This window comes from Carcharodon carcharias, chromosome 22 (assembly GCF_017639515.1).
Source record: "Carcharodon carcharias isolate sCarCar2 chromosome 22, sCarCar2.pri, whole genome shotgun sequence".
NCBI classification, from domain to species: domain Eukaryota; kingdom Metazoa; phylum Chordata; class Chondrichthyes; order Lamniformes; family Lamnidae; genus Carcharodon; species Carcharodon carcharias.
In genome coordinates, this window is record NC_054488.1 from 58,765,685 (window position 1) to 58,781,375 (window position 15,691).

General features: G+C 46.7%; 1 protein-coding gene across 3 annotated transcripts in view; it reads left to right on the forward strand.

Moving 5' to 3' along the window:
* axin2 (axin 2 (conductin, axil)) overlaps nt 1-13,247 on the forward strand; it is a 36,458-nt gene extending 23,211 nt beyond the window's left edge. For 2 of the 3 annotated variants that reach the window (XM_041216555.1, XM_041216556.1), the window contains exons 6-11: nt 264-556; nt 3,481-3,669; nt 4,359-4,595; nt 5,128-5,232; nt 7,764-7,934; nt 11,116-13,247. In XM_041216555.1, the coding sequence (XP_041072489.1) occupies nt 264-556; nt 3,481-3,669; nt 4,359-4,595; nt 5,128-5,232; nt 7,764-7,934; nt 11,116-11,242 (1,122 nt within the window). In that variant the 3' untranslated portion in view covers nt 11,243-13,247. The remainder of the gene's footprint in view (nt 1-263; nt 557-3,480; nt 3,670-4,358; nt 4,596-5,127; nt 5,233-7,763; nt 7,935-11,115) is intronic. The other variant, XR_005946548.1, reaches the window with a different exon arrangement.
* Nucleotides 13,248-15,691: the final 2,444 nt, after the last annotated feature.

Genomic DNA, 15,691 nt, shown 5'->3' on the forward strand with positions numbered 1-15,691 from the left:
TGGTTGGAGGGAAGAAGAGGTTACACCCATTGAGAAAAGTTGCAGAGGTTGGGTGAAAGGCACCAGAGGGATGTGTGAATGAGTAGTTTGGGGGCAGGGAGTTCCTGGACAGATGGGAATGATGAACAAGACTGGGTGTAGGAGGGCAGCTGTAGAAGGTGGGGATTAGTCAGGTTGGGGGGTGAAGTGGGGTCACAGTTGTTTTGTAGAGTCAATGACTGCTGTCAGTGAATATTAAAAGCCCCATTTCTGTATGACTGCAGGATGAAGGTGAAGATGGTGAACTCCCCACAGTAAAAACACAGACGGAGATGGAACCTGCACCTCCCCAGCACCAGCTGCATCCACTGACCCTCCTGCCCTCTGGAGGCTGTGACGATGACCCACAGACCATCCTGGACGACCACCTGTCACGTGTGCTGAAAACGCCGGGCTGCCAATCGCCAGGGGTGGGGAGATATTCCCCCCCCTCCCAGACACCAGACTGTCTCCGGGGGACAAAGTTTCAACCAGCCCTGGGGCCCCAGGCAACACCCCCAGGGACTTCCAGCAAAGGGTATGTCTCCAAACAGGGCAGCAGGTACATCCACCACCATTACATCCACCATCACACTGTCCCCAAGACAAAGGAACAGATCAAAGCTGAGGCTGCTCAAAGAGTGCACTGCCTCTGTCCGAGCAGCCTCTGTCCGAGCAGCCTCTGTCCGAGCAGCCTCTGTCCGAGCAGCCTCTGTCCGAGCAGCCTCTGTCCGAGCAGCCTCTGTCCGAGCAGCCTCTGTCCGAGCAGCCTCTGTCCGAGCAGCCTCTGTCCGAGCAGCCTCTGTCCGAGCAGCCTCTGTCCGAGCAGCCTCTGTCCGAGCAGCCTCTGTCCGAGCAGCCTCTGTCCGAGCAGCCTCTGTCCGAGCAGCCTCTGTCCGAGCAGCCTCTGTCCGAGCAGCCTCTGTCCGAGCAGCCTCTGTCCGAGCAGCCTCTGTCCGAGCAGCCTCTGTCCGAGCAGCCTCTGTCCGAGCAGCCTCTGTCCGAGCAGCCTCTGTCCGAGCAGCCTCTGTCCGAGCAGCCTCTGTCCGAGCAGCCTCTGTCCGAGCAGCCTCTGTCCGAGCAGCCTCTGTCCGAGCAGCCTCTGTCCGAGCAGCCTCTGTCCGAGCAGCCTCTGTCCGAGCAGCCTCTGTCCGAGCAGCCTCTGTCCGAGCAGCCTCTGTCCGAGCAGCCTCTGTCCGAGCAGCCTCTGTCCGAGCAGCCTCTGTCCGAGCAGCCTCTGTCCGAGCAGCCTCTGTCCGAGCAGCCTCTGTCCGAGCAGCCTCTGTCCGAGCAGCCTCTGTCCGAGCAGCCTCTGTCCGAGCAGCCTCTGTCCGAGCAGCCTCTGTCCGAGCAGCCTCTGTCCGAGCAGCCTCTGTCCGAGCAGCCTCTGTCCGAGCAGCCTCTGTCCGAGCAGCCTCTGTCCGAGCAGCCTCTGTCCGAGCAGCCTCTGTCCGAGCAGCCTCTGTCCGAGCAGCCTCTGTCCGAGCAGCCTCTGTCCGAGCAGCCTCTGTCCGAGCAGCCTCTGTCCGAGCAGCCTCTGTCCGAGCAGCCTCTGTCCGAGCAGCCTCTGTCCGAGCAGCCTCTGTCCGAGCAGCCTCTGTCCGAGCAGCCTGGACTATTGTTCCTACGCCAAGTGTCGAAGTCACTCAAAGGTTGAAATGCCGGTACTCCAAGTGGAACAGTTTGCCTTTGGGTAAGATCCCGTCCTTTTCCTTTAAAGTTTTATCAGCTCCCATCACCACCTCCTTTCCTCGAGGGGGAGCAACTCCCTCCGCTACCCTAGCTCTGCATGCTTGGAAGCCAGGTTAGTGAGTCAGTGGGCTGCTTTACTATGGCGAGCATCATGGCTCACCCTCAGCCTGTCCACCCTGGGTGCCTGGACATGAGCGCCACTGGCCATCAGGATAGTACTCGGGAGCCCTGGCATTTTCATTCCCTTCCTCCGCTGAGTCGGAAGCCCAGCTGTCAGATCCAGCACAGGCAGAGCTGAAACCTGGGCTGCTGGTTTCTCAAATTCAGGAACCCAGCAATGCATCAATCAAGCATCGAGGAGTCTTAAGCATTGAATATATTCTGTAATAGCATTACTTATGTGTCAAACCAAGCATGAAGTGACAGCGATCGCTTTCAATGACACCACATTTGGTATCTTCTCTGTGGCCCACACAGATTTGTAACCGTGGCCAATCCTATCTTTGCTGTTCTCCTGATAGCTTCTTGGAGGTGACACTGACGGGGAGCTCCCGGTGGGGGGGGGCGGGGTGGGGGGAGAGCTCCGGGGTTGGGGGGGGGGGGGGGGGGGGGGGGAGCTCCGCGGCTGGGCTGTGGCGCTCCCCGGGAGGTGACACTGACGAGGAGCTCCCGGTGGGTGGGGGGGAGGGGGGGGGGTGGGGAGGCTCCGCGGCTGGGCTGTGGCGCTCCCCGGAGGGTGACGCTGTTACATAATTTCTGTGTTGCATCATTTCTTTCAATTTCCTGCTCGCGGTTGTTATATCTACTGTGGCGTTAACGGATTAACATTCTGGGTACGCTCGTTTCTCTATATCTTTGCCCCAATAGGCTCCATTCCCCAGCCTGGTATGTTGCCTGTCAGTGGGTGGAGGCAGTGTGTGTGCTGATGGTGATGCTCCAGTAACTCACCTCCACACACTGGCCCCTGTGTGGGGAATGATGGGTCACTTGGTGGGAGGCTCATGATTTGCCTGTTTAAGTGGGTTAGTCTCTGTTGAAAGATAAGGATGTTCCATAACAACCAGTGGCCGTTGGAGGCTTCACCAGGTGGATATTGTTGGCACGTGAGCACTGGTGCTAAATGCCCACCATGGTGGGGGCAGGATTCCTGACCCTTGTAGTGCCTCCTCATACAACATCTGCACCCCAACAGCACTCGCTGGATACTGAATAGCTGCAGTAAAACTTAGGTGGGTGGAGTCAAGGTACATATCAGCCGTGATCAAAACCAATGGTGCAGAACAGGCTGGAATGGCCTCCTCCTGTTCCGGTGTTTCTAACTCCCGCTGGCACAGGGAGAGTCGCGGACCCTGGTTAGATCATTTAATGCAGTGTAGGGTTGATGGAAGGGTAGCATTTGAGTTGACTATTTAACGCACTGTAGGCAGTCGACAGGAAGTGTCACTTTAAACAGCGGTGAGACAAAGTGGGGGTGGGGGGGATGGAGAAATGAGGCCTGGTGAGTCCTGGGGTTCAATTTATGGCCTGCACTGAGCCAATGAATCACAGCTCAGACGATATAAGACTATAGTTGTCTTTGGTGTTCCAGGGCTGATGGGGTCCCTCTGGAACGGTATCTGAGTGTGTGCCAGCGTTTTCAATAGTGGGCCTAGAAAACCACTATTAAAGTTAATGAGATACTAAGTGGGGGTACAAATGATCCTCATTCATTGAAATAGCAGAAATTGAGAGCTTTCCACTGATGTACCTTTCCCTCTGTTTGACCCTCAGTGGTAGGAGTGGTTCCCTGGCCAGGAGGAGCACACAGGTGACAGACTGTGTCAGCCCAATATCCAGTGAGGGAGCTCTGCCCCTCTCCAGTCCCCAGCTCCCTGGTGAGGAGACAGACCGGGCACAGAACGTTTGGCAGTGGATGCTGGAGAGTGAACGACAGCCCAGCAGCAAACACAGGCCCCACAGGTAAAGATTGAGCCTGCTGTCCGGGATAGTTACTGTGTCCGCGCGTGCGGGTAAGGGTGCGTGAATGTGAGTGTGTGTTAATAATGTACCCGAGGGGTGTGTGTGTTTTTTTTTCCATTCTGTCATGGGTTGTGGACATCACTGACAAGACCGGCATTTGTTGCCCTTTCCTAATTGCCCTTGAACTGAGCGGCTTGCTGGGAGGGCAATTAAGTGTTGTAAACCTGATGTCACATGTAGGCCAGACCAGGTGAGGGTGGCAGATTTCCTTCCCTAAATGACATTAGTGAACCATTGGGGTTTTTACAACAACTGGTGATGGTTGTCATAGTTACCATTACTGAAACTAGCTTTCATTCCAGATTTATTAATTGAATTTAAATTCCACCAGCTTCCATGGTAGGTTTTGGAACCACCTCCCCAGAGTGAGTGAGTGTGTTTTACCCCCTCTATCACATGGGAAAGCTATTACTTACCCTCAAATCTTCAGTGCGCTTATTTTTAAGACCAAATAGATTGAGTTTTTGTCATTTGAAAACTGATTCTAACATGAGAATCAGATCGAGATGGAGCACGATGACTCCCAAACCCCAAATGACCCACTGGTTTAAGGGGAGCTGGGGGAGGTTATTGGTTATTGATCACAGGTCAAAGAACCAGGAAGGTAACAAACGATTCTCTCCCACCAGTGTCCAGTGTGTGAAGAGAGGAGGTGTCACAGACTGTCTGAGGGGCAGTGCAGTTGAGCGCACCAGCCGGCAACACGTTGGCAGTACCCACCAGCGGGGAAATGCTCAGCCATCCCACCCCTTCATCCAGGACCCTGCTATGCCCCCCCTCCCGCCGCCTAACACTCTCGCTCAACTGGAAGAGGCTCGCCGCAGGCTGGAAGAGGAAAAGAAAGTTTCCAAAACACAGAAGCAAAGGTACAGAATTCATTTCTGCTGCTTCCCATGTTACAAAGGGTTTTATCTCTTGACCCCTCACTGACTGTCCCCATTCTTCCCTCTCACTCCCTCTCACTCCCTCTCACTCCCTCTCACTCCCTCTCACTCCCTCTCACTCCCTCTCACTCCCTCTCACTCCCTCTCACTCCCTCTCACTCCCTCTCACTCCCTCTCACTCCCTCTCACTCCCTCTCACTCCCTCTCACTCCCTCTCACTCCCTCTCACTCCCTCTCACTCCCTCTCACTCCCTCTCACTCCCTCTCACTCCCTCTCACTCCCTCTCACTCCCTCTCACTCCCTCTCACTCCCTCTCACTCCCTCTCACTCCCTCTCACTCCCTCTCACTCCCTCTCACTCCCTCTCACTCCCTCTCACTCCCTCTCACTCTCTCTTTCTCACCAAACTGTCCCCTTGTGCACAGGCTTGTTCACTCACTCACTCGCTCGCACCATCTGTCTCCTCGCGTGCTCTCTCTCACATTGACTGACATAGTCTTCCATTATTTTTCAGATATTCAACATCAAGTTTACAACGAGACAGAAATCATGGAGCTCCGTCACAGGGAGCAAGCCTGTCTCTGTCCAGCACTGGTCTCCTCACATCTCCTGTGGAAGAGTAAGTAATCCCCCTGCCTTGTCCAGTTTAGGAAGATCTGCATTCTGAACTCAGGAGAAATTTTTTATCCCTCCCACCCTGCCCCCCCACTACCTTTGTCCTCTCCTCCCCACTAGATGCTGATCTGTGGTAGAGTCTAGCTCTGCCTATGTGTAGTGCACCCTTCATTAACTTTGTTAACGTGAATATGATTGCTGATCCTGGGCTGCTGTTTAACTGCTAGGAGCATTGCTGTTGAGTCTAACCTGATGTCCTGTTTCCAGTCAGAGGCAGTGGATCAGGAGCAGGAGCCCCGGTTGATACTCACCTTCCAAACTATAGCTACTGAAGGTCAATGTAGTGTTTAATGAGACTAACTACCACAAGGCGAGAGTCACTAGTTGGTGTTAGTGGACAAGTGCTTTGTTCATTGGCACGACAGTTGTGCTATCTCAATTCTCACTCCCAATCACACTTGTGGTGAAGGGAATAGCAAAGAACATTTAACACATTATTGGTGGTTATGATGAAATTGTAAAACAGGGCAGCTAAGCGGAAGGATACCTTTGTGCTTTCACTGGATTTTCCCCTTTAATTTCCAGCAAACATTTTAGCTCCAGGAGTCAGTGTCCATTGAGAAAAAAAACAATACAGATCAAAGAGGGAACAAGAGGAGTCTCCACAGCAATTGAGCTTAAATGTTTAAAAAAGCAGTTACAATGCATAAGAATATATGTTTTGATACAGGAAGATTGTGTTTCGCTCTAAGTCTTTGTTTCAATTTCCTTCATTCAGAGAATGATAGTAAAATGTGAGGAGCAGGATTCAAATTTTTTTAAATTAATTCTTTCATGGGATCTGTGGTTGCCACCAAGGCCAACGTTTATTGTCCATCCCTAATTGACCTTGAGAAGGTGATGGTGAGCTGCCTTCTTGAGCCACTGCCGTCTATGTATGTGGTGTAGGTACACCCACAGTGCTGTTAGGAAGGGAGTTCCAAGATCTTGATCCAGCGACAGTGAAGGAACAGCGAGATATTCCCATGTCAGGATGGTGAGTGGCTTGGAGGGGAACTTCCAGGTGATGGTCTTCCCGTCTATCTGCTGCCCTTGTCCTTCTAGGTGGTAGGGGTCATGGGTGTGGAAGGTGTTGCCAAAGTCGCCTCGGTGAGTTGTTGCAGTGCATCTTGTATACGCTGCTGCCACTGTGTGTCAGTGATGAAGGGAGTGAATCTTTAAAATGGTGGATGGGGTGTCTCAATCAAGTAGGTTATTTTGTCCTGAATAGTTATAGGATCAGGCTGATTGGAAAGGGGTTTGGGGGGGGAGATCCTGGGATAGGAAGAACGGCATTCGGTTTGTTTGAAGTCACAGTAAGCCACCTAATTGTAGCTTTTTATTCTTAACTGGATGACCTTAACTCCACCAATGTCTTTGCCACTGACTGTCAGAGAGCCCAGTGAACAGACTGAAATGGAAGCTCAAATACTGGCTTGCTGATGTCCCAGGACCCTGTGATCTATTTGTGTGCGTTTTAACTCGCACAAAAAAAACAAAACCACTATTGAAAGGTAAAGCTGGATCTGATAGCTAGTCCCAAGCTGACTCATGGTTTCATCAAAACATTAGCATACCTTTATTGAGTTCATATCCCCTTTGCCCTCTTCTCATTGTTTATTAACTCTGAGTTCATGTGTTTCTGCAGTTTGAATCTTCACCCTTTTAACTCGAATTCAGTTGTGTGTGTGTATAGACAGCAACAGCAGGTTAAATGTTTCCAGAGTCCAAGCTGGCAAATTGTTTCATCTGATGTTTTCTTTAGGTTGTACCCGTCTCTGTCCAGTCTCTGAGTGACCCATGCCCTGTCACCATGTGGCAGGTTAGAGAGCGATGCAATTCAGGCAGGGGCACTTTCTTCATGTCCCTGAGACCTACAGGTATGGGTATTGGGCGTGGAACAAAATCCTCCGCTGTTCCATCAAGGCATGTGTTCCTACCAGCAGTGACCATGAATAGTCTCCTCCACCTGTTCCCATTCTCCAGTTAAGCAGGTAGACAAGCAGAGCTACACCTGAACTGACCACTGGTGCAGGTGCCCTGTCTCATGTGATTGGCTGCTGTGCAGTGTGACAGGAAATCATAAACAAGCGATGTGTCTTCTATCAAGCCCTGCTGATTCTCAAAGGAATTTAGAAACCCATAATTTTGTCCGCTGGCTGTTCAGGTCCAGGGGGTGTGGGTAGAGGGGGGGTGGGTGTGGAACAGTAGAGGATTTTGTTCCACGCCCAATACCCATACCTGTAGGTATCAGGGACATGAAGCAGTGCCCCTGCCTGAATTGCATCGCTCTCTAACCTGAAAGTCTCTCCCATCCCACTGACTGACCTGGCTGCAATCAGCAAACCAGGTCCAGTGCTGTGGAGAGGGGACTGGGACCTGGGCCCCTCCTTGTCTGTGGGACTCGGTTCCCCATTTCACGATCTGTGCCGCCTCCTCTTGGCTTTTGATGTAAGTGACCTGATTTATTTTTTCTCTCATTTTTTGTCTCCACAGGCACAAAGCGCCAAAGAAACAAGTGGCATCCGTGCATGCGGCTCAGTCTGGTGAGCTGGTCGTTACTTACTTCTTCTGTGGAGAAGACATTCCATACCGGAGGATGATGAAAGGTCACAGCCTGACCCTGGCACACTTCAAGGAGCAGCTTAGCAAGAAAGGAAATTACAGGTATGGGACCTGTTGGAGTTTGGGAGCTGGGTTAACCCAGGATGGAGGGGGAGGGGTGACTGAGGAGGGAGAGGCAGGGAGAAATTCTGTTGTTGAGTGTACACGGGTCTTCTCAATAGGGCTGTTGGATTCTGCTGCAAGAATGGGCCAGCTGGGTTGCAGTGTGAAGAAAGCTAATCTTCAGGCATTAGTTACCGACTTGTGTTGGCCTGTACTTTTAGTCAGTTGATTGTGTATGACCTCAGGGGAGCTCTTGGTCTGCCATTGCCTCAAATTTAACATTTTCATCCGTGTTTTCAAACCCTTCCACGCCCTCTCCTCTCCCTATCTCTCCAGCTTCCTCCATCACAAACCTCTGAGATATCTGCACTCCTCCAATTCTCAAATCTTGCACATATTTAATTTCCTTCACTCCACCATTGGCACCCATGCCTTAAGTTCTGGAATTCCCTCTCTAATCCTGTCCTCCTCTTTATCCCCCACTCCTCCTTTAAGATGCTCCTTAAAACTGACATCTTTCACCAGTGCTTGGTGTCAAATTTTGTTCCATTATTGTTCCTCTAAGTTCCTTTGGGAGGTTTTCCTATGTTAAGGGCTCTATATAAATGCAATATGTTGTTGAAACAATAACTTTTAAACTCCTTGGAGATCTCCACAATGTGTCCTTGTCTGTTTCTATAATGAACAGTCTTTGCAACAATATTCTGTGCTTGGAGATTCTCTTCCATCTTTGTTTTGAAACTGGTCTGGCCTGGGAATGAAGATGCAGGTGACTGAGTGAAACAGCCTGACTGAGTGAAGGACCTGACCCATGATGTGCTTGGCACTCTCATCAACATCTGCCATTGATTTTGTTTTTTCTATTTTTAAGGCCTGTGTAATAAGCAGGTCTTTGAAGCCAATTTCTTTCATTTTTTTTTGAGCTTGGGAGATGAGAGGCGAGCAGGTCAGCTGTCAAATTCTTTGATTTAATGAGATCTGCCTTGGTCTTTTTCATTGCCTCTGTTCCGACAGATGTGTACAATGCCATATCACTGATTTATGTAAATCACACTTATTAATACAGAGTGTTATCAGAGGCTGATGTTGGTACAGTGGAAGGGTAATCTCAGTATCTTTACACACAAACATCGAGCTGCCAGAGGGAAATAAACACACGCGCTTCCCTCCAGCTTCCACTCATCTCTGCTGGGTTTTATCTTTCAGGGCAATCCGGCCAAAATTAGCGTAGGATATTGTGGAATTTTCAAATACAAATCACATGCAGCGCAAGTTGAGTTTCCACAATCTTTTGTGTCTTTTTTTTAAAAAAACGCCACATTGGCCAGTTTTTTGAGATGGGGACACCTTCCAGACACCCATTTAAGCTTCACCATTTGTGAGTTTTGCTAATCGCATTCATTAATAGACCCTCAGAGGCTCAGTGTGAAGGTGGATCTTTTGGGTGCAAGGACATTGACAAAATTATTTTCAGATTTTTGTGATATAATGTTAATTTCTTAAAACTGACCATTGTATTCCAATGTCAATCCTTTGGTATAGTGATTTTTTTTAATTACTTAAAATCAGGTTACTCAGATGATGGACCGGACACTAATTAAAAATACTTATTTTTGGTGATTAAACCTATTTTTTGTTTATATTACATTGTAAAATGCTGCCAATTGTGCCAGTTTATGACAGAGTTTACACTTGGGAGTAAATTCATAAGCTTGATGTAGAAACTTTATGGGGGAGAAAACACTTCACAACGTGTGGGATATGTGTCCAGTTACCAATTGTGCTGAAAGGGAAACTCTAGCCCACAGAAATTTATAACCCAGCAAAGGAGGTCATTGAGCCCATCATGCCAGTGTTGGCTCTTTGAAAGTACTACAGCAACAACTTGTATTTATATAGCGCCTTTAAGATCCCAAGATGCTTTACAGTAGCATTATAAAACAAAATTTGTCACTGAGCTACATAAGGTGTTATTGGGTCAGGTAGTAAAAGCATGGTCAAAAAGGTAGACTTTGAGGATGTCTTAAAGGAGGAATGAGGCAAAGAAGTTTAGGGAGAGAATTTCAGAGTTTAGGCTCTTCTCAGCAATCAGTGTGATGGCCAATGGTGGAGTAATTAAGATCAGCGATGTTCAAGAGGGCAGAATTAAATGAATACAGATATCTTGGAGAGTTGTAGGGATGTAGGGGCTTACAGAGATAGAGAGGGATGAGGCCGTGGAGGAATTTGAAAACAAGGATAAACATAAAATTTGCTCCTGGTTCTAGCACAATCAATGTAGATCAATGAACACGGGTGATGGTTGAATGGGACTTGGTGCAAGAAAGGACACGGACAGCAGAGTGTTAAATGATCTCCAGTTTACAGAAGGGTAGAATGTAGGAAGCTGGCCAGGAATGCATCGGAATAGTTAAACAAAGGGATAGATTAGATTTTCAGCAGCAGATGAGCTGAGGCAAGGGCAGAGTCAGTTAATAAAATAGGCGGTTTTAGCACTGGCATAGATATGTTTTTGGAAGCTCACCTCATGACACAGTTATCAGCAAACTAGTCCTACACCCATCTTACCACCCCACCACCACCACCACTTTATCTCCCATTTTATCCCCATTTGCCCTGAAATTTTTTCTCTTTTTCAAATATTTATCCAATTCCATTTTGAGAGTCCGTATCCATCCTTTCAGGCAATGCATTCCAAATTGTAACAACTCACTGCATTAAATATTTTTCCTCCCCTCTCTCTTCTGGTTCTTTTTCAGGAGACAAAGGAAAATATGATCTTGTATAAGCCCAGGAAACACCCTGTTTCACTGCATATTATATATATATGTGCAGAAATATTCACATGGAATACACATGTTCATATGGAATACGTATATATTTAGTAGGATATATTTATTGACATATTGTATAGAATTCATATGGTTTAATATTCCATATATTTGCTTTCTGGATTGACCCCTGTTTCTTGATTTATTTATTGGGGTTCATGTGATCTGGCTTTATCTGTGATTGAATGATAGGCACTAGTTGCTGTAACTCTGTCAGTCTCTCCCTTGCCTTCCTCCTCCCTCTCCTCTTCCCCTCTCATCTAGCTTCCTTTCCTTTCTCTCCATCTCTTTCTCTCTCCCCCCATCTTTGCTTCATTTGTTCTAACTGCTCTCTCTCTCTTTTCACACAGGTACTACTTCAAGCGAGCCAGCAATGAATTTGACTGTGGGGCAGTTTTTGAAGAAGTTCAGAGTGACGATAGTACCCTGCCCATGTATGAGGGAAAGATTTTGGGGAAAGTGGAGCGAATCGATTGATTAATTAAAAAGGACTAATTTTTAAGAACCATCAAATTATGAACAATTCCACAAGGTTGAAATAAGCTGTGAGGTAATGGAATTCAGGCATGAAGAAGCTGTGGTGATGTTTGCCTTACATAAGATGTAAAGATCATAAAAATGTTTATATAAATATACTGGGCTATATTGTAGAAGAATGACCACTATTGGTTATTTACAGACATCCAGGTATAACTGTGGCTTCCTGAGGGACTACATATATAAACCGAGACTGTATAGTCCTTGCTCAGTGACACATCCTGATATTTATTGAACTTGCATCTGTGTATTCGGGTTGTGGAAACGCTACTACTGCAATGATGTGTCCGCCTTTTCCATTGGCACCGGCAGCCACTCCTCCCTGACAGCCCCTCCATCTTCCCAGAACATTCATGGCAATAATGAGGAACACTTCTATGGTGCAGTTAAAATGAAATTGTGAAGCTGGCTGTGAATGTTCTCTGAAACAAGTGACCATGTCTTAATATAACGTTTGCTGCTTTGTATTTGTACCGGAACCATCACCAAGTCTTAATGGTCTGGCAAAAATGACAACCAGCCTTGCCTGTGTCAATCTTCCATTTGACATTTACATGCTGTCTAGTGCCTTTCAAATCCAGGAAAATACACAGAAATCTTCTTGCGCCTTCATCCTCAACACCTGCACCACCCCCTCCCCTTCCTGCACCTACTCTGTGACAATATCCCAACACTTAAAAGTTACTCAAGTGACACAGATGTGGATTATAATGTGAATTAGTGTATTGTAGAGTTGGCCAACTTGAAGATGTGTCACCAGTGGAGGGGTAAGTGTGACAGCTGCCCAGTTCCAGTGCTAATTCAAACTCTGCTCCCAGCAGAGAGCTGCTTGAAGAGAGCAAACTGTGGGCTAGAGAATTGATAGTGAACAATCGCATGACATCAGGCTTGGAGTTGATTCTCTTTTTTCTTCATGGTTTGAGATTACAACATCAGTAACCAAACCCATTTAGAATAAGCAGCTTAACTCTGTATGAAAGAAGTAACAATGGAACTTTGCAGCCATGCATTGCTGCTCACTAATATCATAGATGCAACTTCAGCCCCCAATTTCCAAAGTGCAGAGAGCTGAAAATGGGGGAAGAGAGCCAGTCTTTGGGAACATGATCCATTACCAGAACTGGGGATGTTACACACTGCTGTTCTGCTGGAGAGTCCAACACCTTCCACTTTCAGACACTGAACAACCAGCTGTACATTTCTACACCATTGTGTTTGTATTTCAGAATTCCAGAGTTGACTGTTTTCTTTGTGTTGCCAGTGGCCCCTCTCTCAGTACTGTAGGATTATTGTGTAAAGATTATTCTCCTGTCAGAGTCAGACCATCGTGTAGCAGAGATTTTTTTTTTTTTAAGTTTTATAGTTCCAAAAGTGATAAACTTTTAAGATGCGGAGAATCAAATCCCATCCCCAAAAATGCAAAAAGTACCGGGGCAGAAATGACTGCATGTGCTGTTCTCATGAAAACAATTCACACACGTGTGTTAAATTAATGCAGAGAGGAACCAGGTCCAAGTGTCACTCTGAGAAGGGGCCTGACCCCAGTATCAACTCTTCTCACCCAACACTCTCTTAACTATCACTCTGACTTTTGGCCACACTACTGGACATGACTTGTACAATACCTGTGTAAATATTGTGGAGAGTTTTACACACTATTACTAGTGTTTCTTGTTTATCCAGTACAGTACCTGTGCCTGCATGGTATTATTAATACTGTGTGTCACCCTGCATTGAGGGTCACCTCTCCCTTTATTAATAAGGGTTTATGTATAAAGATATTTTTATGCTTTTTTGAGTGTTGTAACCATGTTTTATGGCATTTTATTCTACTTTCTGTAAATTATGCATTACAAAAGAGTTTGATTTAAGAATCCTTCGTACCATAATTATGTAATTATTAAGAGATGTAGCCTTTATTAAAATTTTATATTTTTCAAATGAATTTATTTGCTGAACTCTTTTTTATTTTGAGGGCCACAGTACTGGTTTTTACTCCATGTCCGATGATCGTGGGGTTCCTGTTTTAGTTTATTCTTTTTGAATCTCCTGACTCTTGATGGGAGAGGTGGATTTCAGAGGGGGTTCTGTAGAAAGAGACGGGCTCAGGAGAGCTCAAAGGAAGGACCAAAGCAGCTAACGATCTGCCAGCAGGGCTGGAACGGCAAGAAAACAGCGCTCAGATGGGAGAGCATAAAGACCCCAACAGCACTAGAAGCTGAAGGGGAGAGGGTTGGATCACAGGAGGGGAGGGAGGGAGAAAGTGAAGAAGGTGGGGAGAATGTGGAGTAGCAGAGTGGGGTGAGGTGGACCATGAGTGGGAAGGGAGAGGGAGAGTGCGGAAGGATGTGGGGGAAGAGAGTGGGGGTGGGGAAGGGGTGTGGGGTAGGGTACGTGTGCCAGGTGCTTGTAGTTTAATATGAGGTGGAGCTGAGCTAGAGGCCTGGTAGGAGAGAGTGGGAAAAATTGAGCATGCAGGTTCCAATGGTCTGGACAAGGGTTTGAGTGGCACTCTATATTTTGAGGTAAGGGCAAATTCATGGAAGTTGTTGAAAGTGAAACTCGGCTGAGTGCTGACAATCTTTTTGTTGAAGTGCTGAGAAATGTTGCGTAGACAAAACCAAGCAGCACTTAAGATCATAGCTGCAGCATGAATTTTTTGATGTTGAAAAGCTACAATCTCATCACCTTCCGGTCAATTTCACACACTCAGAACCTGCCACTCAGCTGATCAATCTTCAGATTCAGTAAGATGTTCCTTTGTATCAAAACAAGATAATTTTTTGACAGACAACAGCTACAATTTATTTCATTATGGTTTTAAATATCTCCCGATAATAGCCCCAGTGATGGGAATAGGATATCTAACATGGTCATACATTCACCACAGTCTCATCCTTTACAAATCCCCACAGAACCTTGCTGCAACATACCTCACTAACCACCTCGAGCACTGCCCATGGTCCCTCCCTCCTCACACCTCCTGACACTCTACCTCCACAGTGCAGCCATTTCTCAACCTCTCCTTTCACCAATGCAGCCTGGTACCCTAAAAAGGTTTATTTCTCTTGATCACCTCAAGATGTCTCAAAGTGCTCTACTGCCAACAGAGTACTACATGAACTGTTTTAACATGAAAACAGTAGAGAATTTAAGCACAGCTAACAGCAGTGAGATAAGTGACCAGGTGATTTGTTTCTTATAGAGTTCATTAAGTTATATGTATTGACCAGGACATTGGGTGTAACTCCCCAGCTTTTCATCAAAATAGTGCCCCAGGATCTTTTACATCCAGTCAAGGACCATTGGGGCCCTTGGTTTAACTTCCATCAAAGAACAGCCCCTCTGACAGTGCAGCACTCTTTAAGCACTGACCCTTTTCCTAATTCATTCAAAAGCCCTCTCAAACCCGGTCTCTTCCACTCGTTGTTACTTCCAGCACAGGCATGAAGGGCTGAATGACACTATTATTGTTTGATTCTATCTTAGCCTGTTTCAGACAATTACGGTAATAAGAACATATAGAAAAATGGCTTTCAAGTTCTGTATTGATGGGCCTGAGGAAGTAACTTTGGAATGTATCAAAGGAGCCTCTGGGGTAAATGTCAATACTGTCAATATGGCAATCAGTGGAGATGTTTTTGGGTCCCGTGTCACAGATAAACACAATTTGTAAACGTGCAAGAATGAAGGGAAAATTGAATTGAGAGAGAAAGACACCAACAGAGCAAGGATTGCCATAGAAAGAGATCCAAAATATTACTTCTTCAATTTGATTAATATTTCAATGCAGTTTATGTACTCATTTAATGTAGAGTTTTAGTGATGCCATTTCTAAAATTAAATCTTCCTACTCACTGTGACTTTTATTGAGGATTTATTTAATTATTTTGTTGAGCTTTCTGAGTAATTGGCTGCTTTCTGTACAATTCTTGGTGAGTCTGAGATGATGGCAACACATTGCCAAGGAGCAGCCTGTTATACAGTGGGTTTCAGTCAGTCTGGTACAGCAGCAGATAGCTTTCTGCCAGAACACATTGAATCCCAGTGCACTGTCTCTCTGAACTCACCTGCCCTGTTCCAACTGGAGGTGAAGCAGCTAATTTCTGGGACTCATTCATTAAGTACCATATAATCTCTACCTCTGTTACAAGCTTCATTTTGTTTCTCTTATCACTGCTGCCATGGTTATTGATCCATTGAACTTTCCCCTCCATCCTTCACACACTTAAAAAAAAATTCTTGGGCTGTAGACATCGCTGGCAAGGCCAGCATTTATTGCCCATGTGTGTCCATCATAGCTCAATAAATAGCACACTTGCATTTGAGTCAGAAGATCATAGGTTCAAATCCCACTCCAGTGATTTGAACGGATAATCCAAGATGACA